This window comes from Eptatretus burgeri, unplaced genomic scaffold (assembly GCF_056783735.1).
Source record: "Eptatretus burgeri isolate ZD-2024b unplaced genomic scaffold, Ebu_testis_v1 Ebu_testis_scaffold_3167, whole genome shotgun sequence".
Taxonomy (NCBI): domain Eukaryota; kingdom Metazoa; phylum Chordata; class Myxini; order Myxiniformes; family Myxinidae; genus Eptatretus; species Eptatretus burgeri.
The window spans coordinates 47,289-74,546 of record NW_028225115.1 but is presented as its reverse complement, the minus strand read 5'-3'; the positions used below and the strand labels follow the sequence as shown (position 1 = coordinate 74,546).

The following is a 27,258-nucleotide window of genomic DNA, read 5'->3' as shown; positions in this document are numbered from 1 at the left end:
AAATAGAGGGAGAGACTTGGGCTGAGTGTGTGGAGGAATGAAGGATCGTGGAGGACGCATTGATTGGACAAGATGGATATAGAACCAAACTCTCAAGAAAGAAAAACTGGAAATTTGGAAGGAGGTGGGAGCAGAGGGAAAGTTGCAGCCAAGGTGCAGTACCCCAGGAGTTGTGGGGGGTGTAAGATCAGTACAAGGGCAGTGAGAAATTGAGTTGTTGCTGTAAAGTGGAACCCGGCACGGGGTTTCGGCCAATCAAATCAGAGGACACAATATCCGAGGAGACAATGCATGAGATTTTACAACAATTAGAATGTTATCATTAAAAAATGTCTGTCTTTAACATTTTACGACTGCTTCGTTTGGGAATGATAGACTCGCTGACGAGCTGTCAAATTGCTGGCGTGGTTTATATCGCAAACTTCACATTCTTCAACAAATCATACATTGTTAGGAAAATGATGTCCCAATACCATGAGTTTACTTTTGTTGATTTTTTTAAATCATAATTTAAAGGTGATCAATTTGTTTCATTCTCCTTCGCTCTTGATTGTTTAGTTAATCTGCCACAAGTTGTTGAAGGCATTTTCATGTAAATTATTGCAATTTTTTTTTTTTTTAACGTTTTTCCTTCTTGACTCTCATTTTTTGAAACAGGTACAATGCACCTTTCAAAAAGAACATACAGAAATGGGTGTGGGACCTGACCAACACAACGGATATCATCGAGAATTGGATTTCAGTGCAGAACTTGTGGATATACTTGGAAGCGGTGTTTGTTGGTGGAGACATTGCGAAGCAGCTTCCTCAGGTCAGGGAATTGAGATCTTTATCAATGAACACTGTTCAGCTCAGTCACTTGAACTCGGTTGTTTGTACTCGGTTGTTCGTGGAAGAGGTACAACGCGGAATGAAATCAGGACACAACACAACAAAGGGAACAGCATGAAAAAGGGGAAACACTAACAGCAGAAGAAAAGGGAGAAAGTAGACTTAGAAAGACAAATAATGGACGCAGGTAACAACGTGGAGTTCGGGAAAACGCAAAAGGGTGGACAATATGGAGACATAAGCAAAATTTTGGGAGGGTGTGAGTTGGTTTCACGGGTGTAGAAAAGAACATGATTTTGGATGGGGGATGACTTGAGATAGTGCACTGCTGCGGGTGCACCGGAGTAGCAGGCGGTGGCGGAGGAGCGTGCTGATGAGCCCGCGACGGCTGCGATGGAAGCGAGATTTGTGGAGAGCAGCTGGGACCAAGCATTGGCCCGATGTTGGGCGGAAAGAGCACCGTGCCATTGATGGAGGACAGACCGGGGAAGATGCTCTCGTCTCCCGGCATGCCGCACACGCCGGTGGACCAGGCACCGAAGTCGGCCTCCAAGGGCGGCTCCTGAAAGGCGGCCAGGTATCGGCTGTCTTGAAGACCTTGAGGGATGAATGAGATTGAAGAGAGTATGGAAGGTGGTTCCACAGGTTGGAATATAGGGGAGTCATTGAGTGGAGCTGAGCAGTGATTCTGGATCACTCCATTTGAGAAACAGAAAGTTTGGATGAGTGGTTAAAAGTTCGGGTTTGCTCCCCGTGTTGGTCCTATCTGAAGCTGCTCCTTCCACCTGAATCAAAGCCACGTTTTCAGTCGTGTTTTTCTGTTATATTGTTGTCCCTGTGGACTGTTTGTATTTAAATCGAGATTTTTTTTCTGTGATTTCTCGTACCCTGTCGATACCTGTTTAATGTGTTTGTTCTCATTCAGCCCTTGGTCCTTCTCGGATGGTCGGTGATAATCATCTCGGTTTGGAGGTTATGTCGTCCTGTTTCTCTTTTCTTTTTACCAAAAATGTCCTTTCTACCTTTCAACGCTTTCCTATTCCCACCTCGCTTCAAAAACAAAACAAAAACACCCCCAATAATTATTTCACCAGGACACTATCTTATTCTACCTTTTACCTGTACTTCATGTACATCTCTCCTTTTCCTCTATCATCTCATTATCTTCATTGAAGAAAACTCTTCATTTGCCTACACGTCTCGGTCATGATGGGAGCTCGACGCACTTTATGGGTTAATAACCCTTCAATTCTGAAAAGTTAATTACATTCCTGCACTGGATTCTTGTTCTTGTTCCAAGCATGCAACACATTTTTCTGACACATACCTTTATTTAGACGGTGTGTAGGCAAGTGGCAGCTGCACCGTATAGGATAAATAAATAACCCAGGGTACATGCATGAAGCAAAAACATACCGACAGCTGCTGATAGTTCAAAACACCAGCTCACTCCACTGGAAAACGTGGGGACAGCAATACCGCACTGTAAATGTTGGGGGCTTGTAATACCCTCCCCCACCTGGAGGTGGCAAAACACGGTACACATTTACATGGAGGATTTGTGTTCCCCTCACCCCCCCCCCCAAGACCACCGGCAAATATATCAACACTGGGTCATGCTGATCCTCTCTAGCAAGTCTGGATGTAATTGTCCCAGAACTGCAGGAGGAGTATCCCGACAAACAAACCCACAAACACACACACAAACACCGGTCCGTGGATTATAGTTGGAATCAATGCCAAGCAGTATCACCTGTTTGATGAATTTTTAATTTCCTTCACTTTACTTATTTCCAATCTCGGGGGTCGGTTGGGTGGGAGGGGGGGGGTGCCAAAGGAAAGGTACGTCCCAGGTGCCAAATACTCTCGGTACGCCCCTGCTACCAAGCTATAGTTTTCAAATCCTCCTTGTGATCCCAAAGTTTCTAATCAAATCTGGCCTTGTGTGGGATTTTATTCCCTCGTCCAACCCTCACTCTTCACTGGAGTTGGACCTTCTGGTACCTTATTGAAATATACTCCAAGTGTCCTGATGATGTACTTTTGCTCAGTGTCATGCGTGTTTCATCCATCATCAAATCTCGATTTTTGATTCTGTGTCGTTTTTTTTTTTTGGTATTTCTGCATGAAAGTCACTTGTCACGAGCAAGTGAATGACAATGGCTGATCTGTGATCGTGCTTTCAAAAAAGGAAGCGAAACGATTCAACATCATCGACAAGTCCTGGGTGCAGATCATGCAGAAGGCCCATAAGATACCCAACGTCGTCGAGTGCTGCGTGGAGGATGAAAGTTTGGGGCATTTTCTCCCATATCTGCAGGAACAACTGGAAATCTGCCAAAAATCACTCACCGGGTAATTGATACATTTGAAATTTAATGTCTCTATTTATTTATTTATTTTGCCTGTAGATCTCTCTCTCTCTCTCTCTCTCTCTCTCTCTCTCTCTCTCTCTCTCTCTCTCTCTCTCTCTCTCTCTCTCTCTCTCTCTCTCTCCCTCTCTCTCTCTCTCTCTCTCTCTCTCTCTCTCTCTCTCTCTCTCTCTCTCTCTCTCTCTCTCTCTCTCTCTCTCTCTCTCTCTCTCTCTCTCTCTCTCTCTCTCTCTCTCTCTCTCTCTCTCTCTCTCTCTCTCTCTCTCTCTCTCTCTCTCTCTCTCTCTCTCTCTCTCTCTCTCTCTCTCTATCTATCTATCTATCTATCTCTCTCTGTGTCTCTCTGTGTCTCCTCTCTCTCTCTCTCTCTCTCTCTCTCTCTCTCTCTCTCTCTCTCTCTCTCTCTGTGTGCTTCTTCCCTCCCCGCTCGTCCTGCTCACTTGGAATGTTTCATTGGTTCCCTGTAGTCGTTAACGCTGAGATTTCCTGATGTTGCGCTGTATTGATTTCTCAAAGTTTATCGACTTCTTTTCACTGAGGGAGGGGGAGGGGAGTTTGGTAAGGAGTGTGGAAGAGAACAGTGGGGAAGGTACAAAGACGTTTTATATGTCGGCAGCGCATTGATCTTTTGATGACACCCTCCGACAGGCATCAGAATCACGACACATGAAAACAATCACACGTGCATACCTGTGGGACCAGTCTTGCCAATATCCACGTGATGCGACATCCCCAATACGACAACTTTAATTCCATATCTTGTTTCTGCTGCCATGACCTTCCCAGGGAGACTGTTCCACGCATGACCGACTGAGTTAAAGACTGTTGTCTTGCTGCCATCCTTGCACTACTCTTAACTCACCTGCTTCTCACCTGGTTCTATTACTGTCCGTCCTGCTGAAAAACCCTTCTGTATTTGTTTTGTTTTTGTCTCAACTCTCATGATCTCAAACATCATCAGATCCCCTTCGAATTTCCTCCTTTCGAATGAATCTATAAAGACCTGTCTCTTTCAGCTGCTCCTCTTAACTGAGGCGAGCTAGCACACAATCAATCTCGTCGTTTTGTGCTGAACACTCTCGATGACAGTAAATGATATTTGAGGTGAGGCCTCACGGAATTCCTCTCTTGTGAACTCTGCCTCTCTGATTTACAACTTGCATGTAAGACCGGTCACTTCGCCGATTTGAATACCATTCTTTGCCGCGATGGATAATCTATGGAGGAAGAACAATCAAGGATTCCTTGGAGACCCTGCCAAAAATTGAAACTTGAGATTCCTGGGAAAAAATTGAAACTTGGCACATGGCAAATACTCCTCCTAGGAAATAAGTGTGAATATTTTTTTTGATATCATCGGTGCCTTCATTATGACGTCATCACTGCAGATATAGAATGCCACATCCAATCAGTATGAAAAATTTTAAGGGTCATCTTGGAATAAATTGGTCGACAGTACAAAAATTGATGACTTCATCAGTCACATGATTCGCCAGCCATATTGTTAAAAACAAAAATTTCGGTTCTCATCCCTGTTGGCATTTTGAAGACATCAAATTTTGTTTTTATTCTGTTTGTTTGTTTTTGTCAGGGTCCAAAACACTTCACCACAACCATGAAGGAATGGGGTAGGGATAATTTAATATCACCTTTCACATAGCTTCAAAGGCTTAGACACTACAGAGCAATAAGAAGAGAAAAGAAATGTGACACTGGCTTTTTTCTCAAACTGTTTTTTTTTTGGCCTAAAACACTTCCTGACAGTCAGTGATGAACCTCTGAAAGTTTACTGAAGATCCGTTTTGAAAAATTGCAACACACACACACACACACACACACACACACACATCTCTTTTCGAATAGATTCCCATGTAAATACGATGTAAACCTGATTAGTTTTTTCCTCATGCCACCAGCCATGATTGTTGCAGATACCATGCCCAGAATTTTCACAAAAGATCATTATCTTATCGTTTAATACATCATGTAACAAGGAGAAAAATAAAACTGGCAAGTTGTTGTGTTGTTATTGTTGTTGCAGGTATTTAGAAAAGAAGAGGCTGGTGTTTCCAAGGTTTTTCTTTCTGTCTGATCCAACTCTCCTGGAGATACTCGGTCAAGCGAGTGATTCCCACACAATTCAGGTACAGAGAAAGCATTTCATCAATCAAATCAACTATTTTAAGGATGACCTTGCTTGCCCATTAATATTGTGTGTGCTGCTTGTGAATGTCTGCAGCTGCAGAGGAAACCGGGTAGGGTTTGAAATAGCAAAGGCCTTTGTGTGCATGTGTGTGTGTGTGTGTGTGTGTGTGTGTGTGTGTGTGTGTGTGTGTGTGTGTGTGTGTGTGTGTGTGTGTGTGTATATTTCTAGATAGATATAGATATACGAGCAAAGGTACCTGGCATTGCAGGGCAACGCCGGGTTCCTCCTCCGATTTCCCTCCTCCCACCTCACCGCCCCCTCTGCTCTCACCCCACCAAGCCACCATCTCCCTCCAGACACCCACCTCCATCCTTTTCCTCCCTCTTCCTTCCCAAACCCACTCTGGATTCTTACCCCACCCCTTCCACTGACTCCTCCCACCTCCACTCTATCCCTCCATCCTCCAAACCCAACCCCTCACTCTGGACTCCACCCATCCACCCATTCCCCCATTCCCTATTCACATCCACCCATGCAGAGTCTGGTCTGCAACCTCCAATTAGAGATCTGAACACCGAACAAGCTCCTCCCAACTAGACCGGTGGGAGGTGATAACGTATCAGTAGAAAACGTCCTATCGGAATTGACTTTGTTGATATGTGTCTGTGAGACTATTCTTCTTCCTTACCTCATTCAATTTGTGCTAATTTCACCTGAAGAGAGCACAACAAAGAGCTTTGTGGTTTTCTTTTAAGTCTGTTTTCTGGTTATGTCCTTCTCATGTCTCTGTTTATGTCGATATTAACAGTAAAATATATATTTTTAAATTTTTTTGTGACAGATCAACCCAAAACAGTCTTATCTTCCTTTTTATGTGTAAAATTTTGATCTGTTTTGTCTTACCTGAGATATTGTCCTTTCAAGATTATAGGCGAAAATCCGGAAATTTCATAATATTCGTTGTTTTTGAATGTTTTTTGAGAACAAAACTTCTTAAAACACGAATTTTTTCAGAAAAATTACTGTGAAGCTGCACGGAGGGCTTTCATCTGCGATAACATGAGTAATCAATTTAAACTGGAATATGCACTGTGCATCTATGACTCCAAATTTGTTTAAAAAAAAAAACAGTTTGGCTCTTCTGTTTTTTTTTTGCCCCGGAGTGTCGATAGATTATGGCCTTCTTTACAAGGTGAACTTTGTATCCTATAGTTTAGTTTAAATGTTCATAAAATGTTTTTTTTTAAATTCAATTATCTTATTTGCTTTTTGACTCAAGGCTCATCTGCTCGGAATATTTGATAATATCAATGAAGTGGAGTTCAGTGTGAAGGATTATGACAAAATGCTGGCGGTGATATCAAGGGAAGGAGAGAAAATAAATGTGAGTGAATTATGTTCTTGCTTTTTGTGCTCATGATGTTATTTGCTTGCATCGATGCTGACAACGATTTAACTTGTAATGCTGATAGTTCCGAATTTAATGATAAAAGTACTTATTTGCTTAATTATCCACAAATACACTCCACACAGAGCCAGGTCAGGTCAGGTTCGATCTGTGACCTGCTACAGGTACCATGTAAACCTGTACTAACCTGTTCCATGGTCGGGTTGTCGGCGACGAAACCGTCTCCCCCACCAGGTTTTCTGGTGAGGAGGGTGTTTGGATATGGACACCCAGCAGGATTAAAAACAAAACCTGTCAAAGGGCGGAGGAGCTCCTTGTGAGCCAACGGCCATCCATATCTAGTGCCCAACTGTGTCTGTGGACGTCCTCCTGCAGTTGGGTCACTTCTTATTAGGAGGTTGGTGGCAGGATTTGCACTCCGGCCACCGTAAAACCCTTCATTCCGCAAAACGCAAAAACGCAAAAAAATCTGAAAACCCACTCCGTGGGAGTACCTCCTGTGCAGCTTCCCTTCGCAGGGCAGCTCACCGGATGACGGGATTGGGTCAAAGCCTTCGGGACCCCCAATCTTTGATAGGAGAGAAACCACGGGGTAACATCCCTGGGTCAGATTGCGGGAGAGTGTGTCGGAGTGGTGCTGAGGTGTCGTCCACCAGACGGCGGTCTCCTTGCGTTAACCTGAAGCGGTCCCTTCGGGTGGGTGCCTGGAATGTCCTATCCCTAAGAGAGGATGATCACCTGTCTCTGTTATCATCTGAGCTCAAGCGTTTGGACATCGGGATTGCAGCTCTCTCTGAGGTTCGGACACCGGATTGCGGCGAGATAATGGTGGGTGGTTACACCTACTATTGGTCTGGTCGCTCTGATGGTTACCATACCCAAGGAGTTGCTGTAGCTGTGTCCAATAAGCTGACCCCAATGATAATTGAGGTAACACCGGTCAACGAGCGTATTATGAGATTAAGGATTCGTCACTCCTTAGGTGTCATTTCCCTGGTCTCTGTCTATGCTCCGACTGAGGCGAGTGATCTCACCGTGAAGGATGCATTCTACGCCACACTCGAGTCTGTGGTTGATCAGTGCCCCAGACGAGATACACTTCTAGTCTTGGGGGATTTCAATGCATCGACTGGAACTGATAGGGACGGTTATGAGGTGTGTGTTGGTCCCCATGGGTCAGGAACTATGAACCAGAATGGCACTAAGTTCCTTGACTTTGCAAGAAGTCATGGACTTAGGGTGGCTGGTTCATGGTTTCAGCGCCCACAAGCTCATCGCTGGACTTGGTATTCCAACGCTGGCGGTGTGGCAAAGGAGATTGACCATGTCCTCATTGACGGTCGTTGGAGGATGATCCAGAACTGCAGGGTCTACCGGAGTGCTCAGTTCCTCAATACTGACCACAGGCTTGTTGTAGCAACTCTAAAGCTGCACCTTAAATCCTGGAGAATGGTACCATCCCAGCCGAGGCTGGATGTTGCCAAGCTCAGGGATGAGAGAGTAGCTGAGGAGTTTGCGAACAGGCTGAGTGGACACTTGGGGGTCTGGGTACTTTGGGGGTCCTGAAGAGTTGTGGAGCGCCTTCAAGACCACCGTCCTTGATGTTGCCGGTGGATGCCTTGGAGCTCACCGCAGGGCAAAGAAGAATTTTGTCTCTCAAGGGACACTGGATACCATTGACCAGAGTCGCAGGGCCAGGCTGAATGGCAGAGCTGAGCTGTTCAGGGAGCTGAGGCGTAAAACTGTACGTGCACTGAGGGTGGACAAGGAGGCCTATGTGCGAGGAATCTGTGAGGGGGTAGAGCATCACCTGTGGACAGGTGATTCTCGTCCCGCTTACAGGGGAATTCGCGCATTACGTTCATCCAAGCCCATCCCTCGGAGCACTACAGTTCGAGCAGAGAGTGGTAGGCTCTTGACAGAGGAGTCTGAAGTGAAGGCCCGCTGGGCCGGTTACTTTGAGCGGTTGTACCAGGCTGATCCCCCAACTGTCGAGTTGGACGTCAAGGGTGTTACAATCCCTGTTGCTGACCCTCGAATCAACTGTGGTCCACCTACGCTTGTGGAAACACGGGCTGCGGTGAACCAGTTGAAACGGGGCAAAGCTCCAGGGATCTGTGGCATCCATGCCGAACTTCTCAAGGCTGGTGGAAATGCTGCACTCGTGTCGTTGCATGCAGTTTTGTGCTCTGCCTGGAACACAGGCATCATCCCAACTGACTGGAAGAGGGGCCTTGTTGTCCCTCTCTGGAAAGGGAAGGGTGATCGCCAAGACTGCAACAACTACCGAGGGGTGACGCTGCTCTCAGTGCCGGGCAAGGTCTTTGCTCGGATAATTCTCGATAGGGTTCGCCACCATCTACTTGAGCACCAGCGTCCAGAGCAGTCAGGCTGTACACCAAAGAGGTCAACGATTGACCGTATCCTTGCACTTCGTGTCCTCACCGAACGCAGACGAGAGTTTCGGCAGGGGCTGCTTGCAGCCTATGTTGATCTCTGTAAAGCGTTCGATTCAGTGAATCGGGATGTCCTCTGGAGGATTCTTGGTCTTCGTGGGGTGCCACCAAAACTGATCGATCTGATGTCTGAACTCTACTCTGGTACTGAGAGTGCTGTGAAGTGTGGTGGTACCATCTCTGACTTATTTCCAGTTGTTACTGGAGTTCGTCAGGGATGTATACTTGCCCCCACACTTTTCAGCACTTGTATGGACTGGATTCTAGGATGTCGGAGAGATCAAGTTGCGATGCGTCATTTGGGAATGTCAAGATCTTGGACCTTGACTTTGCAGATGATGCAGTCATCTTTGCGGAGACTTTAGACATCCTCTTGGGGGCCCTCGAGGTGCTGAATGAGGAGTCGGAGCCGTTGGGATTACGGGTTTCTTGGGTCAAAACTAAGATCCAGGCTTTCGGTGACATCTTGGATGCTGCTGTCCTGTCTGTGTCTGTTTGTGGTGAGGATGTTGAGGTCGTGGAGAGATTCACTTACCTTGGCAGTGATATTCATGTCTCTGCTGGCTGCGAGTCAGAGGTCAATAGACGTCTGGGTCGGGCCTGGGGAGTCATGGATTCACTGTATCATGGGGTGTGGCGCTGCCGGTACCTGTGCGGGAGGACGAAAGTCCGAGTCTTCAGGTCCTTGGTACTTCCAGTCTTGCTCTATGGGTGCGAGACTTGGACTCTGACCAAGGATCTGAGACGGAGACTTAATTCTTTTGGTACCAGGTCTCTTCGGAGAATCCTTGGCTATCGCTGGTCGGATTTTGTGTCCAACGAGCGGTTGCTGAGAGAGACTCGGATGAGATTTGTTACCTGCATAGTCCGTGAGCGTCAGTTGCGGCTGTATGGACATGTGGCACGTTTTCCTGACTCTGATCCTGCTCACCAGATTCTCTCAGCGAGGGAGTCTCATGAGTGGAGGAGGCCAGTGGGTCGACCACGTGCCTCATGGTTGCAACAGGTTGACCATCATCTCAAGGAGATGGGGATAGGCCTGGCATCTGCCTGGGGGATGGCCAGACGGAGGCCCCTGGAGTACCGGCGGAAAGTGGACGCAGCGACGTGCTGTTCTGGCACATGCTCCCATACCTGACCTGACCTATCCACAAATCATGTTGATGTTTGCATAATGTCTGTGGATGGTGTGACCCTTTTTTGGAAAATAGAAAATAATAGTTTCAAGTAGAAATGACAGACTTGACAGACTGGGTGATTTTATGATTTGATTAATACACACAAAGATTTGTGATTGGTGATTGTAAAAATGAGTCACGTGACCTGGACAATCAATTGTACCATTGTCAATTGAGAGATAAGTTTTTCAACGACCAATTTTGCGGATATTGGGGAAAGATATGCAGAAATTAGGTTACTTCGAGTACAAATGGCCAACTTAATTGTGAGATTAGTGAGAGTAAATCCATACGAATAACATATTCGTGTGTGTGTGTGTCATTTCCATAACTCCAAAACTATAAAACCGAGCAGCCTGAAACTTTGCATGCAAACTAAGAAAACTCCAAGAAAGTGCAAGAGTGTAAATTGGGTGTTTGGGTTAATTAAAACATCCCTTTTGAAGATAATTAACGGCCTTATTTCATGATATCCTTGGCCACCTCGCTCTCTGGGCCTTCAGACGTTTCCTGGGTAACTTCGCTTGGGTCTGAAGCCGCCATGTTTTTTGGCCTGCTCAACCCCACTTTGATTTGGAATAGGCCGCAACGAATTCTTAACAATAAAATTTTTTCCCATTTTCCTCACTCATGTCGAATGCCTGTTCATCATTGCTACAAACCGCTGTATGCATCACTTTTGGAAGTTCTATAAGTTTTCAAATTAGGAGGTTGGAGCAATTTCAAGCATTATATGATACGATTTTCCACGATCTACTCTCACGATCTAGTTAAAGTATTTGTGCCCGCCATTGGGTGGGGCCTGCACGCAGATTGGTGTTCCACCTCCCGAGCCCCATCCATTTGAGTTTCTTCAGCGAGTCCTCTCAGGGCTTCCGGCTGTCGTTGGAGTCGGACCGCGTTTGCCACCGCTTAAGGCGAGCAAGAATTCGGCTGGTTCAAGGCGCACGAGAATGATTATGGGGAAACGAACGGAGCCGATTCCTCCCAGGGCGATGCTGACCAAACATCGCCTGGGCACGTGATGGCCATCGCGAAGGCTTCCAATGAGGTTGAGGGTTGAGGGATCTCCGTTCGAGTGGGGGAGTTTGGGGTTATGTAACTGTACTTCATGTCTTGATTGCCTTCCGTGCATGGAGGAAGAGATTGTGTCAAACGACAGTCTATTAAATTAAAGTGTGTGTACTTATGTATGGTGTGAGGAGGGAGGGAGAGAGAGAGAGAGAGAGAGAGAGAGGAGAAGAGAGAATAAACTCATGATAAAGAAGAGAGAGATTCATGATAAAGGGAATGTAAGGAAGGGATCGATACACACCCGCATCAAATGGCTGCCAACGCCTTGCCGACAACCTTCCATGTGCAGAATAAAAATATGGGGTAAATCCTATAAAAATATGGGGTACTCGTTCCAACGCAGTTTGTATCCCACTGACGCATGTAAAGGTAAGGAACTATTCGAAACATTTATTACGGAAATAACTACACTCAAGGACCTGCGTGTCATGAGTGCACATTTATAGTTGTGGTTTCTCAAAACCACAACAATATATATAATTATATAATATATATATATATATATATATATTTTTTTTTTTATAATATCGTGACGATAGCGTGATGCAAAACAAGAAGAGGATTGTCGCGTCGTATTGTGGTATCACAATGTGATGTCATTCCTACCTTGTTTGTTTGTTTGTTTTTGAGATTACATCCCTGTTTTTACTTGGTTGTTGTTTTTTTTTTTTGAGATATCATCTATTTTTGCATTTATTTCAAATGTTTTTTTTTTTCTTGTTCCTGAAATTTTTTATGCAATAAAATGCTAAATGTTTTATATATTTTGTTATTTTGGTTTGGATTAAATCCATCAATGTGTTTCCATTCAGCTCACAGTACATTGTACCCCTCCCCCCTCCCCAACTCAATCCTGGTCTTCGGTTCAGTCCACCATGTGGATTACTACATATGCAAAACGATGCGATTATCGTTTAAAACAAGATAATAAAATGCAGAATGTTTTATACATTTTGTTCTTTTTGGTTTGTATGAAATCCATCCATGTTATAAAATTGTTTTGATACTCGTTTCATTTGATTTGGCAGATGGTTTGAATATTTATTGCTTTTGGAATGGTCCTGCCCATCTTCCCCTCTCCCACAAATTTCCATTGTGTTAAACGTTCCTTGCACGTGTGTGCGCTGCAGATGGATCCACCAGTTATGGCAAAGGGCAATGTGGAAATGTGGCTGGGAGACCTTCTCACAATTCAGCAATCCTCCTTGCATTCCATCATTCAATCAGCTCACTTCAGTATCAATGATTCCACTTTTGAGCTTCTCAGTTTCTTTGCTCAGTATCCTGCACAGGTCAGTCAATGTATGGTTCATATTCACATTTTGATACATAAGTTGGGGAGACAGTAAATCTGTGATTTGAAACGGAAATGTTTTTCAAATATGACTTTTTGTGTTCATTGCTAACATATATTGTCACATGCTCAGGTGTTGCAATGACACACACGGCACAATCAGGTGGACATGCCTTCAAAGGCATGCCTAACTCGTCCACATTTACACCCCGATGAGACCGACACCTTCTTTGACCCTTTTCAGGCGTATAGACCTTCTAATACCCTTTGGACAATTTAAGACCATCTGCACACTTTAAACCCCTTCCGCTCTTTTGTCCTTAGACCCCTTGAAGCCTATTAAGACCAATTAGACCCTTGAAACACTCTTGACCCCTTTATGACTCTTAAGATCCATAAAACATTTCAGACATCATGGACCCTTTAAACACTTTATACCCCTAAGATTCCAAGCCCAAAAGATTCAATCCGTTTCCAAACCGAGCTTTGCCTGTTGTCAGGCCAGGCCAGATCAGATATGTTATTTGCTTCAGGTACCATGTAAACCTGTACAAGCCTGTTTCATGGTCGGGTTGTCGGCAACAAAACCATCCCCCCCCCCACCAGGTTTCCTGGTGAGGAGGGTTTGTGGATATGGACACCCAGCAGGATTAAAAACAAAACCTTGTCAAAGTGTGGAGGAGCTCCTTGTTTAGCGACAGGACATCCATATCTGGTGCCCAACTGTGTCTGCGGACGTCCTCCTGCAGTTGGGTTGCCTTTTTCTTGGAGGTTGGCAACCCTGGAGCGACCCGCACGTCCGTGGATGAGCCCCAGCGCACGTTTGCTCTTTGAGTTACACGCCGAAACACCCCGGCCCTCCATGTCCTCGTTCTTTCGGCACCCTCAGAGACCGTGGTGAGTGTCCAAAGGGGTTGATGGCAGTTGTGGTGGTTATAGGGAGGTGATGGAAGCGTTGTGGCATTTGTGGCGAAGAGGTTGGGGTGGTTGGTCGTGGTTGTGGTTGTGGTTAAGAGGTTGGGGAAGTTGGGTTCTGGTGGACCGTTTGAATAGAAAATGGCACGTGTATGCGAATGAGCTTCCGCTGTGTCCTCTCGCACTCCTCATGTGCTTGCGTGGTTTGTGAATGAAATAAAGTAAAATAAAGAGATAAAATAAATGAAAGAAGAAAAGATTGAAGACCAAACTAAAAGCCCAACGCAAAACATCTTTCCCGTTTACCCACTCGTGACGAGAGAGATGGAAAGGCCGAACTAAACAAATACTAATGAGATAACTGTCTTCGGATCGCTATATGTTGGGTGCCATTGCTTCGGAGGAGTTCCAGTTTTACACAACCGCAAAAAATACAAAAAGGCAGGAGACAAGAGGGGCGGGAGAGGGATGGGGCAGGGAACATGGGGAACACGAGATTGTACTACAGGGACTTTCAGGAAGATAAGCAGGGAATTTGAAGGAGGTGGGTTTGGGGTGGATTAATGGGGGTATAAAAGATCGTGGTTTTGGATGAAGAAAGATATGAGATGGTTTTGAAACAGCTGTTTTGAGGACCTGGAGGAAGGAGTGGGATTAACCAGAGTGGGAGTTTGTTCCAGAGGTGGGAAGATAGAGGAATGAAAGAGTGAAGGTGAGTAATGATTCTTGATTTTGGTAGTTTTACCAGAGAGGGTTTTTGGCGGACCTTCAGCACCCTGCGGAAATATAGGGGGGACAGATCACAGATAGAACAGGTGGGGGGGGGGCAAAGCTGGAGAGGAGTCGGTGGAACACAGAAAGACCTGCCTCCGGTGGAGACCCAAAGACTCAGCTTCATCACGGGAGAAACCAATGATCCGAAAAGCCTCGGTCTCCACAGCCAGAAGTCGAGCTTGTGAGGCAGGACCACCACCCCAGAACAGAGAGCAGTACTCCATCAGACCGCAGATAAAAGCTTTGTAAGTTGTTAGAAGCTCAGGTATTCCAAGGATGCCCAGACTTTGCACGACGATTGAGCAAAAATCTTTCTAAAAACGATTTCTCTTGAACCACTTAATCAATCAATGTGAAACATCATTATTATGATCTCGTACTGATGGGGAATCTGGATAAAAATGTTTTAAATTTAAACCTAATTGGTCGCATGTTTTGTCAGCCAGAATTATTTAATTTTTTTTTGATCTGGGTTCTTTTTGTTTTTTGGATTTTTTGTGTTTTTTTGAATAAGGCTCACTTGGCTGTTCTTGGACGGGTTTGAGGGTCGAGGAGTAGCAGCTGAAATGTGAATCCTTTATCCAGGTTCCTCCTGATGACTTCATATTTGTTTTTTTTTGCTTGTTCAGGTTCCTTCTGATCACTCCATTTGCAGTACCGTATCTTTTTGGTCTTCCATTTGATTTGTGTTAAATTTATTTTAATCCCATTCTAAATTCACTAGTATAATAACAAACATCATGGGTCAGGGTCAGGTGTACATCGCAGCATCGCTGCCCCCAAAGTGATGACGCAATCATCACGGCATATTTGTAGTTGTGTTGTGTTTGAATTTGTCCAACATGCATTCACTAGAGGAGATCATCTTTTTTTCACCGTTATTAGAGCTTGTCAACATCTGCTTGGTCACATCCTCAACCGAGGCTCGCTTGACAAGGTGTGAGACCACTGATGTCAGAAGGTGCTTGACTGCGTCTCATGATATTGATATGAAATGTTTGCTTCATTTTGTTGAGCTGCTTGGATTGAGCAACAGGATTAATAAATATCTCCTGTTGTGTGTCATAGCATAGCACACTCATTGCCTTAGTTGTGCTCTGCTCCAGGTTGGATTGTTGGGACTACAGATGTTGTGGACTCGAGATGCGGAAGAAGCACTGAGCAATGCAGTGCAAGACAGAAAGGTTATGTCGTTAACTAACCAAAGGTTTCTCAACTTACTGAACACGTTGATCAGCCAGACAACGTACGATTTGACAAAGTTTGAAAGGGTGAAGTTTGAAACCCTGATTACAATCCATTTACATCAGAAGGACATTTTTAATGACTTGGTGAGCAATTAATCAAACCATTAATTGCCACGTCTTGAATGTAATTATAAAAAATATATATTTAAACAATTTGTTATTTATTTATTTATTTATTGCACTTCGTTTTCTTTATTGGCGACATATGTACCTGTCATCAGGTGTATTCATTATGTTTGGTGAGAACTTGTGAATGTAAATTTTATTACCTTGTCCTAACGTTTGGAACTCCTGGATAATTTCCAAAAAAAAGTCTTCGATTCGACCTCCTTTTATCTTTTATTTTCTTTTAATTTAAACGTCTGTTTTCGATTTTGACAATCCCAACAACGAGCAAGCATCTGCAAAATTCCTAATGATGACAGAACATGCAAGTAATCCAAGTGTGATTGTTTTCAGGTCAAGATGCGCATCAAGGCCGTGTCTGATTTTGAGTGGCTCAAGCAAAGTCGGTTTTATTTCAAAGAAGAACTCGACCAGTGTGTCGTCAGCATCACGGATGTGGATTTCATCTATCAGAATGAGTTTTTGGGTTGCACTGACCGTCTCGTGATCACTCCTTTGACGGACAGGTAACCACAATGTTGTTTGTGCGTTCTAAAAAAAAGCGAGTTCAAAAGCATGTTTCCATGACAATTCCTGCAAACGCTTTCAGTATTTTCTGAGGTTTTATACTGTGCACAGAAATGACAGATTATTGTGTGAAAACAGAGACCGAGCAGTTTATGTTTAAAAGAACTGCCGGACCCCGTTGTTCGTGGATTCGCGATTTGCGGACCCTGTGCATTCGCAGGTCATAAAGTTTGACTTTTTTCATTTCTTTTTCTTAAAAACTGCAAAACTTGTTTCCTGTATCCACCTGGAAAAATGGAAATCGGCTAACATCACAGCATTACATAAAAAGGTGCAAAAACGGATCCCCTTAACTGCAGCGCAATCACTCGCTTTCTGCACTTTCAGTCCTCAGCAAGGTTGTCCTGGCATTTGCTTCATGGTTTGGGTGCTTGGCTTAGGATCCTCGGGTCTTGAGTTCAAGCCTCTTGTCGGGATGTCGTTGAATTAACACCAGGTAGGGTTGACTCTGTCATCCTAATGAAGTTGGCAAAATGAGCACGAGTGTGCTGGTAACAGGGACATCAGCAGCACAGCTGTGACTCCAGAAAATTGTCTGCATATTAAAAAACAAATAAATAATCCATCCATCATCGTAGTTGACATAAAATCATTCCTTTTCTCCAACAGCCTCATCTCTGATCATCAATTCGGAATCAGGCCTGATTATGCAACATTTTGACATACTTCCTCTGCTCTCCCAACAATAGTGGAGGCCCTCACCATCAGACGTGAGATTAGGACTGTCTTTCTGCACATGCCCTGGACTTTTGATGCAGTCTGACAACCTGTCTTGCTCTCCAAGCTGTCTGCTAATGGAATCCAAGGCCAACTGCACTCTTGGATTCCTGACTTGCTCCACTCTCGTAAACATGTAGCTCTCAACAGAACTCTTTCATCTCCTCTCCCTGTCAAGACGAGAGTACCCCCAAGGTCGTGTTCTTGGCCCCATATCATTCCAAATCTTTGTCAATGATTTCTTCTTTTTTTTGTATACACTGTCGAGACTCGTATGAAAGCTAACACACAGAAAAGCACAACAAGGAGAGCAGGAGACAAGAGGGAAAGGAAGGGGAAGGACAAAAACAGTGTGGAACAGAGACATGAGGAGATCTGTGGAAGGGAGAGGGATGGGGGTGGGGAACACAGGGTAAACAAGATGAACACTCCAGGGACTTTCAAGAAGGAAAGCAGGGAATTTGAAGGAGGTGGGTTTGGGGTGGATTAACGGGGGTAGAAAAGATCATTGTTTTGGATGGGGGAAGATAAGAGATGGTGATGAACAGCTATTTTGAAGACCTGGAGGAGAAGAGAGGGATTGCAGAGAGTGTGGGAATTTGTTCCAGAGGTGGGAAAAAAGAAGAATGAAAGAGTGAAGGTGAGCAGTGATTCTTCATTTTGGGAGTTTGGGAAGGGAAGGGGTTTCTGGCAGACCTTAAGTGCCCTGCAGATAAAAGGGGGTGGGGGGGGGAATATCTCAGATAGAGTCGGGAGGCGAGGCCAGAGAGGAGACAGTAAAAGACAGAAAGACCACCGACCTGCCTGCAGTGAGAGAGTGAGAGACCCAAAGACTCAGCCTCATCCCAGGAGATACCAATAATCCTGAATGCCTTGGTTTCCACAGAGTGAAACCGAGAAAGGTGAGAGGCAGGATCACCAGCTCATAGGGGATTGCAGTACTCCATCAGGCTGTGGACAAAAGCTTTGGATGTGGTCAGGAGCTCAGGTGTGCCAAGGAAGGACTTTGCATGAAGGAGGATCCCTAGTTGGCACTGGCTTTGGAGGCCAGGTTGGAAATGTGGCTTTCCCAAGAAAGATCATGGCAGATAGTGAGATCGAGAAGCTTGAATGAAAGGACTTCTTCAAGGGAATTGTTGAGAAAGTATATGGGGGGGGGGGGTGGGGTTCCAAACGGTTCTTTTGGAGAGACAGAGTGAGAGTGTGAGACAGAGACAGAGCATGTTGCACTTGTTGAACAAGATTGTGATTTTATCCAGATCTGCAGAGAGTACAGAAGCTGCTGCTTGCTGGTCTGAGGGATGACAGGTGGTTAGGCAGAGGGTGGAGTCATCAGCAAAGAGATGAAGAGAACTTTCCATATAGTCGGAAAGATTTCCCTGAGATTATTTGCTCTGATACGATCCAGAATATTATATTTATATATATATATATATATATATATATATATATATATATATATATATATATATATATATTGTTGCGGATTCGCGCCCGCCGGCGTGCGGACGGCCACGTAACTCGAATCGCGGCACGTCGCCCACCGGACGGACAATCCCGTCGTGACCCTCTCGGACTAACGCCGGGAACTAGTCACGGGTGGGCCTTTCAGCCTCACCACGATCGTGCCAATCGGCCCCCCGCGTGGGATAGGGTTGCTCGCCAAATTCGACCTACCTAAGTACCCACACGGAGGGTAGACCGGGCGATCGCACCTCGCCGCAGGTCGACTTTGGACACGGGCCACTTTAAGCGACCCGTTCCGTACTATCGGGATAACCGAGCGGTGTTATCGTCAACCTCGACGGTTCGATTAATTATCGGGCGTATTTTGCCCACGACTAACCCTTTACGTGAAGTAAGATGGAGATTCAATAAAGGAAAAGACGAAGCGAAACGGGAAAAACAGTTCAACATAAAGCACATTTATTCCGCGGCAAACGGAAAGCACACATATACAATTATACACCAAAAGCAAATGTAAAAGTAGAAGAAACACACAATTCTGCACAAAAAGCAAATGCAACAATGCAGATCTACTACCGACTACCGAGCACACGGCAACACTTATACAGTTTTACTTCACAGACGGCGCCGACAACACATATACTCAAAGCAAAAGAAAAAGGGACCACCCTCAACGATGAGGGGGCAGACGGGCCTGGGGCAGAGACCGCGTCGAGCCTACCCGTCTGGTGATGAGTCGCAAAATGGCGGTGGCGCCCGACTCCGCGGGCCTCGCTGGCACTGCCTGGAAATGGGGTGGGAGCGGGGGCCGCTTTTCACAGTATCTCAGCGCGGGGGAAACAGGAGGGGGTTGTTGATGCTCGGGGGAATGAGGATATCTCGCTGGCTCGGGTCCCGCGACGAGCGTCTCCACCGCTACCTCGGTCGCGTTACCGGCCTCCCCTCTCCGCAGCTCCCCGACTCTGACACGAGCACCCTCTCGACTGCCTTCGCCGCCGCCACCTCTCCAACTCTCCCACTCTCCACTCTTCTCAGCTCCGTCCAACTGCTTTCTCCGACTCTTCTCTTCTCAACTCTCCTTGACTGAATCAACTACTCCGACTCTTCCCAACTCAACTGCCTTTTTGGCGAGCGAACGCGGCCCTTTATAGCCCCCGTGGCTTCGCTCCTTCACCTTCGACCCTTTACCTCTGGCTGGCTCCCCATTGGACAGAGGAAAAGTGGGCGTGAATGCTTTTTGATCCGCGAATCTGCATATAGCGATTATACTCCGACGCACCTGGAGGGGGGGCCAAATCGCCCCATGCTCGCTGATAGGACGGAACAGAAGTGGGCGTGAATCGTTTTTGATCCGATTTCTTCGGAAAGGCTGGTGTTTTTGCACCCGCCGCTCGGCGCGCGCCCTGCACGAGTCCAGGATCGGTGTCCACAAGCGGCGCGGGAATGGCGGTGATGCGATGGTTGCGAGAGCGAATTGTGACGGCAAGGGTCGTGGCTGTGGTTGTGAAGCGGCGTTGCGGTTGGTGGTTGTTGTGTGATGGCTGTTGAGACGTGGTTGGTGGTGGTAGTAATGGTAATAATGGCGGCTGGTCCAAAATAAAGATAGTAAAAGAAAAACGGCTATCTAGAAGGGTCGCAGCCCGAATGAATGACATTTATTCCCTCGAAACAACGGATTTGGGCCTAACTACACATATACTTACAGAGATATCTCACCTAAGGGACCTGAATGGTGGTTTGCGAATTTCGTCAACCACAACAATATATATATATATATATATATATATATATATATATATATATATATATATATATATATATATATATATATATATATATATATATATATATATATATATATATATATAGAACATTGATGAAAACGATAAAAAGCAGAGGGCCCAAAACACTGCCTTGAGGAACTCCAGCCTGGAAAGGAAGAGGGGACAAGAGAACTCCATGAAGGGCCACATGCTGACTGGGACAGGAGAGGAAGTCTGCGAGCCATGAGTGGAGGTCAGGTCAGGTCAGGTATGGGAGCATGCGCCAGAGCAGCGCGTCGCTGTGTCCACTTTCCGCCGGTACTCCAGGGGCCTCCATCTGGCCATCCCCGAGGCAGGTGCCAAGCCCATCTCCATCGACAGCAGCATCCAAGATGTCATTGAAAGCCTGGATCTTAGTTTTGACCCAGGAAACCCAGATTCCTAGTGGCTTCAACTCCTCATTCAGCACCTCGAAGGCCCCCAAAAGGATATCTAAAGTCTCCGCAAGGATGACTGACTGCATCATCTGCGAAATCAAGGTCAGAGATCTTGACATTCCCAAACGATGCACCGCAGCTTGATCTCTCCGACATCCTCCCGAGAATCCAGTCCATACAAGTGCTGAAAAGTGTGGGGGCCAGTACACACCCCTGACGAACTCCAGTAACAACTGGAAATAAGTCAGAGATGGTACCACCACATCTCACAGCACTCTCAGTACCAGAGTAGAGTTCAGACATCAGATCGTTCAGTTTTGGTGGCACCCCACGAAGACCAAGAATCCTCCAGAGGGTATCCCGATTCACTGAATCGAATGCTTTTCAGAGATCAACAAAGGTTGCAAGCAGCCCCTGCCGAAACTTTCGTCTGCGTTCGGTGAGGACCCGAAGAGCAAGGATATGGTCAATCATTGCCCTATTTGGTGTAAAGCCTGACTCAGACACCATAGGAGAGTTTGGATACCATAGGAAGAGAGTTTGGTGAGCAGCATGGGGTGCCAGACCGTATCGAAAACACGTGATATGTCGAGGGAGATGGCTCTGATCTCATGCCTCTGAATGCCCTGATCTCAAATGGCTCTGATCTCAAATGGGAGAGTATTGAGAACCTCCATCCATTGTGAGGAAGGCAGGAGCAGCATGACCAGAATCTAGTGACCTGGTCTGAATCCCAATTGATGAACGGAAATCAGGACATTGAAGAAGAGGAGGAATTTCCTGTTGGAAGCGATGATGGATTCCATAACCTTTTGATGATTGGGACAACGCTGATTGGTCTGTTGATGCAGGGATCTGTTTTTGCACCTTTTTTATGCAGAACGCTGATGGTTGCTGATTTCCATGGAGATGGCAGTTGACGTTGAGCAAATGAAAGAGTAAATAGAACAGAGAGAGGGTGAGCAAGAGCAGCAGAGCATGTTTTTAGGACACTTGGGCTGATGCCGTCTGGACCGGTTGCAGAATCTGAGTCGAGGTTTGACAGCAAGCTCTCCACCTTGTCAAGAGAAAAAGGACACAGTCCAGGAACACCTGGGTAATGTTGGGACAGAAAGTGATGGTTTTGGATGCAAGATTTAGAAGCAAACACAGAGTTTAGGCTTTCAGCCTTTTCACATGCAGTGTCATATGTGCAGTCATTTGAGGAAAGGTAGGGGATGGAGGGGGAACATACACTCGAAACAGACTTAACCAGATGCCAAACAGGATTTGGAGGAGGGAGTCAAGTTTGAGAGTTCAGTCTTGAGATTAGAAAGATGTTGTTTGCTGGCTCCACTGAGGGGAGACACACATTTGTTCCGAGCTTTGTGGAAGGACCTGAGATTGCCTTTAGTTGGATTTGCCTTCAATGAGTGGAAGCAAGTTTGAGGACAACTGCCTCGCCACGAGCTTCAGTGTACCATGGGTGGGAGGAAGGGTAGGCCAAATGAAGACGAGGTGGGATAAATCTGTGAGAGAGAGATAGGTCAGGTCAGGTTCGATTATAGTCAGGTCAGGTTCGATATAGTCAGGTCAGGTTCGATCTGTGACCTGCTACAGGTACCATGTAAACCTGTACTAACCTTTTCCATGGTCGGGTTGTCGGCGACTAAACCGTCTCCCCCACCAGGTTTTCTGGTGAGGAGGGTGTTTGGATATGGACACCCAGCAGGATTAAAAACAAAACCTGTCAAAGGGCGGAGGAGCTCCTTGTGAGCCAACGGCCATCCATATCTAGTGCCCAACTGTGTCTGCGGACGTCCTCCTGCAGTTGGGCTACTTCTTATTAGGAGGTTGGTGGCAGGATTTGCACTCCGGCCACCGTAAAACGCTTCATTCCGCAAAACGCAAAAACGCAAAAAAATCTGAAAACCCACTCCGTGGGAGTACCTCCTGTGCAGCTTCCCTTCGCAGGGCAGCTCACCGGATGACAGGATTGGGGCAAAGCCTTCGGGACCCCCAATTTTGATAGGAGGGAAACCACGGGGTAACATCCCTGGGTCAGATTGCGGGAGAGTGTGTCGGAGTGGTGCTGAGGTGTCGTCCACCAGACGGCGGTCTCCTTGGGTTAACCTGAGGCGGTCCCTTCGGGTGGGTGCCTGGAATGTCCTATCCCTAAGAGAGGATGATCACCTGTCTCTGTTATCATCTGAGCTCAAGCGTTTGGACATCGGGATTGCAGCTCTCTCTGAGGTTCGGAGACCGGATTGCGGCGAGATAATGGTGGGTGGTTACACCTACTATTGGTCTGGTCGCTCTGATGGTTACCATACCCAAGGAGTTGCTGTAGCTGTGTCCAATAAGCTGACCCCAATGATAATTGAGGTAACACCGGTCAACGAGCGTATTATGAGATTAAGGATTCGCCACTCCTTAGGTGTCATTTCCCTGGTCTCTATTTATGCTCCGACTGAGGCGAGTGATCTCACCGTGAAGGACACATTCTACGCCACACTCGAGTCTGTGGTTGATCAGTGCCCCAGACGAGATACACTTCTAGTCTTGGGGGATTTCAATGCATCGACTGGAACTGATAGGGATGGTTATGAGGTGTGTGTTGGTCCCCATGGGTCAGGAACTATGAACCAGAATAGCACTAAGTTCCTTGACTTTGCAAGAAGTCATGGACTTAGGGTGGCTGGTTCATGGTTTCAGCGCCCGCAAGCTCATCGCTGGACTTGGTATTCCAACGCTGGCGGTGTGGCAAAGGAGATTGACCATGTCCTCATTGACGGTCGTTGGAGGATGATCCAGAACTGCAGGGTGTACCGGAGTGCTCAGTTCCTCAATACTGACCACAGGCTTGTTGTAGCAACTCTAAAGCTGCACCTTAAATCCTGGAGAATGGTACCATCCCAGCCTAGGCTGGATGTTGCCAAGCTCAGGGATGAGAGAGTAGCTGAGGAGTTTGCGAACAGGCTGAGTGGACAGTTGGGGGGTCTGGGTGCTTTGGGGGGTCCTGAAGAGTTGTGGAGCACCTTCAAGCCCACCGTCCTTGATGTTGCCGGTGGATGCCTTGGAGTTCACCGCAGGGCAAAGAAGAATTTTGTCTCTAGGGACACTGGATACCATTGACCAGAGTCGCAGGGCCAGGCTGAATGGCAGAGCTGAGCTGTTCAGGGAGCTGAGACGTAAAACTGTACGTGCACTGAGGGTGGACAAGGAGGTCTATGTGCGAGGAATCTGTGAGGGGGTAGAGCATCACCTGTGGACAGGTGATTCTCGTCCCGCTTACAGGGGAATTCGCACATTACGTTCATCCAAGCCCATCCCTCGGAGCACTGCAGTTCGAGCAGAGAGTGGTAGGCTCTTGACAGAGGAGTCTGAAGTGAAGGCCCGCTGGGCCGGTTACTTTGAGCGGTTGTACCAGGCTGATCCCCCAGCTGTCGAGTTGGACGTCAAGGGTGTTACAATCCCTGTTGCTGACCCTCGAATCAACTGTGGTCCACCATCGCTTGTGGAAACACTGGCTGCGGTGAACCAGTTGAAACGGGGCAAAGCTCCAGGGATCTGTGGCATCCATGCTGAACTTCTCAAGGCTGGTGGAAATGCTGCACTCGTGTCGTTGCATGCAGTTTTGTGCTCTGCCTGGAACACAGGCATCATCCCAACTGACAGGAAGAGCGGCCTTGTTGTCCCTCTCTGGAAAGGGAAGGGTGATCGCCAAGACTGCAACAACTACCGAGGGGTGACGCTGCTCTCAGTGCCGGGCAAGGTCTTTGCTCGGATAATTCTTGATAGGGTTCGCCACCATCTGCTTGAGCACCAGCGTCCAGAGCAGTCAGGCTTTACACCAAAGAGGTCAACGATTGACCGTATCCTTGCACTTCGTGTCCTCACCGAACGCAGACGAGAGTTTCGGCAGGGGCTGCTTGCAGCCTATGTTGATCTCTGTAAAGCGTTCGATTCAGTGAATCGGGATGTCCTCTGGAGGATTCTTGGTCTTCGTGGGGTGCCACCGAAACTGATCGATCTGATGTCTGAACTCTACTCTGGTACCGAGAGTGCTGTGAAGTGTGGTGGTACCATCTCTGACTTATTTCCAGTTGTTACTGGAGTTCGTCAGGGATGTGTACTTGCCCCCACATTTTTCAGCACTTGTATGGACTGGATTTTAGGGAGGATGTCGGAGAGATCAAGTTGCGGTGCATCGTTTGGCAATGTCAAGATCTCGGACCTTGATTTTGCAGATGATGCAGTCATCTTTGCGGAGACTTTAGACATCCTCTTGGGGGCCCTCGAGGTGCTGAATGAGGAGTTGGAGCCGTTGGGATTACGGATTTCTTGGGTCAAAACTAAGATCCAGGCTTTCGGTGACATCTTGGATGCTGCTGTCCTGTCTGTGTCTGTTTGTGGTGAGGATGTTGAGGTCGTGGATAGATTCACTTACCTTGGCAGTGATATTCATGTCTCCGCAGGTTGTGAGCTGGAGGTCAATAGACGTCTGGGTCGGGCCTGGGGAGTCATGGATTCACTGGATCATGGGGTGTGGCGCTGCCGGTACCTGTGCGGGAGGACGAAAGTCCGAGTCTTCAGGTCCTTGGTACTTCCAGTCTTGCTCTATGGGTGCGAGACTTGGACTTTGACCAAGGATCTGAGACGGAGACTTAATTCCTTTGGTACCAGGTCTCTTCGAAGAATCCTTGGCTATCGCTGGTCGGATTTTGTGTCCAACGAGCGGTTGCTGAGAGAGACTCGGATGAGATTTGTTACCTGCATAGTCCGTGAGCGTCAGCTGCGGCTGTATGGACATGTGGCTCGTTTTCCTGACGCTGATCCTGCTCACCAGATTCTCTCAGTGAGGGAGTCTCATGAGTGGAGGAGGCCAGTGGGCCGACCACGTGCCTCATGGTTGCAGCAGGTTGACCATCATCTCAAGGAGATGGGGATGGGCCTGGCATCTGCCTGGGGGATGGCCAGACGGAGGCCCCTGGAGTACCGGCGGAAAGTGGATGCAGCGACGCGCTGTTCTGGCACATGCTCCCATACCTGACCTGAGAGAGAGAGAGAGAGAGAGAGAGAGAGAGAGAGAGAGAGAGAGAGAGAGAGAGAGAGAGAGAGAGAGAGATAGAGAGATAGAGAGATAGAGAGATAGAGAGATAGAGAGATAGAGAGATAGAGAGATAGAGAGATAGAGAGATAGAGAGATAGAGAGATAGAGAGATAGATATCTTTGAAAGAATTCCCAGTGGGAGACCAGTCTGGAAGTTTGATGGCTGCTTGAAGTCCCTGCCAGTCAGGCTGAGTGAAATCCCAGACTCGTCGGCACTGAGTTGATTCTCCAATAACAGCCATAGAAATGACCACTTCAACAAGCACATGGTCAGATGAACCGATTGGAGAAGAACAGCAGACATTTTCTGGGAAATTGGTCAAAATCAAATCCAGAAGAGACCCGGCGCAGTTGGTTGAGATCCGGGTCAGGAAGTTGGCAGATTGTGTCAGTCCGATTGAGTGGTGGAAGTCCTTTGCTGAAGTGCCATGACAGGTGAGAGAGAAACCCAATCAATCGGCGTGATGACAATTGAAGTCACCACATTTGAGGAAGAAAGACTCGGGATGAGTGGATATAAGTTTGTCCATGAAATGTAAATGGAGTCATCCTGTTTGGTGGACGGAACAACATACATATAAGTAATAGGTGAGAGCGGAGGGGAAGCCGTGGTATTCCTGGTATTCCTGGAAGCCAGGGGTATTCCTGGTGGTGGAGTGAGGGCAGTGCATGGAGAGTGAAGAAGAGAGTTTTTGATAAAGAGAGCAATTCTGCCACCAGGACTCGACTCAGGTCTATCATAACGGAGGAGTGAGTAATCAGGACGAGAAGCTAAGGAGTCAGAGACATCTTGAAGGAGGAAAGTTTTTGTTTTGCAGATTATGTCTGGTTTGTCAGTGGCAACGTGTATGGAGAGATATGTCAGGTTAGAGCGTCGGCTCTGGATGTTTGTGTTTCACACTGTTAAGGAGGAGGGAGTGAAGGAAGTTTTCGGTGCAGGGGAGGGGACGCGCTGAGTTAGACGAGGGAGGACAGAGGGAGGCATGGAGAGTTGTTGATGGTGTGGAGCACATTGCAGAAGAGCTTGGGGAGAGGGCCGGATCGGGAGGACAAAAGGCTAGGTGGTGATGGGATGATGCACATTGGGGAGTAGTAAGAGAGGGGACAGAGGGAAGTAGGAGATTGGAGGAGGTGGAGGAATGAATTGTACAAGAGAAGGTGGGGAAGAAGGCAGCTTTGTGGATGGGTGGCAGCTTTGAGAAGGGGAAGTGAGGGAGAGATTTGAAATGGAGGGCCGATAGGGGAGATTTGAGGGAGAAGGGTGAGGGGGAGAATTGAGAGAGAAAGGTGTGCGGGGGGGGGGGGAAGGATGGAGGGGGAAGAGAGTGAAGTTTGCTTTTAAGAGGGAGGAGGCAGCTGATTTGAGAGGGAGCAGAGACGATGAGAGTATGGCC

At 46.9% G+C, this 27,258-nt stretch overlaps 1 protein-coding gene across 1 annotated transcript in view; it reads left to right on the top strand.

The window, feature by feature from the left end:
* The window catches only part of LOC147006535 (dynein axonemal heavy chain 8-like), a 262,978-nt gene that overhangs the window by 188,642 nt on the left and 47,078 nt on the right, over window positions 1–27,258 (top strand). Inside the window, exons 27-33 of the mRNA XM_085868614.1 lie at window positions 658–811; window positions 3,023–3,186; window positions 5,245–5,347; window positions 6,629–6,733; window positions 12,596–12,757; window positions 15,555–15,779; window positions 16,155–16,327. Coding sequence (XP_085724740.1) covers window positions 658–811; window positions 3,023–3,186; window positions 5,245–5,347; window positions 6,629–6,733; window positions 12,596–12,757; window positions 15,555–15,779; window positions 16,155–16,327 — 1,086 coding nt within the window. The remainder of the gene's footprint in view (window positions 1–657; window positions 812–3,022; window positions 3,187–5,244; window positions 5,348–6,628; window positions 6,734–12,595; window positions 12,758–15,554; window positions 15,780–16,154; window positions 16,328–27,258) is intronic.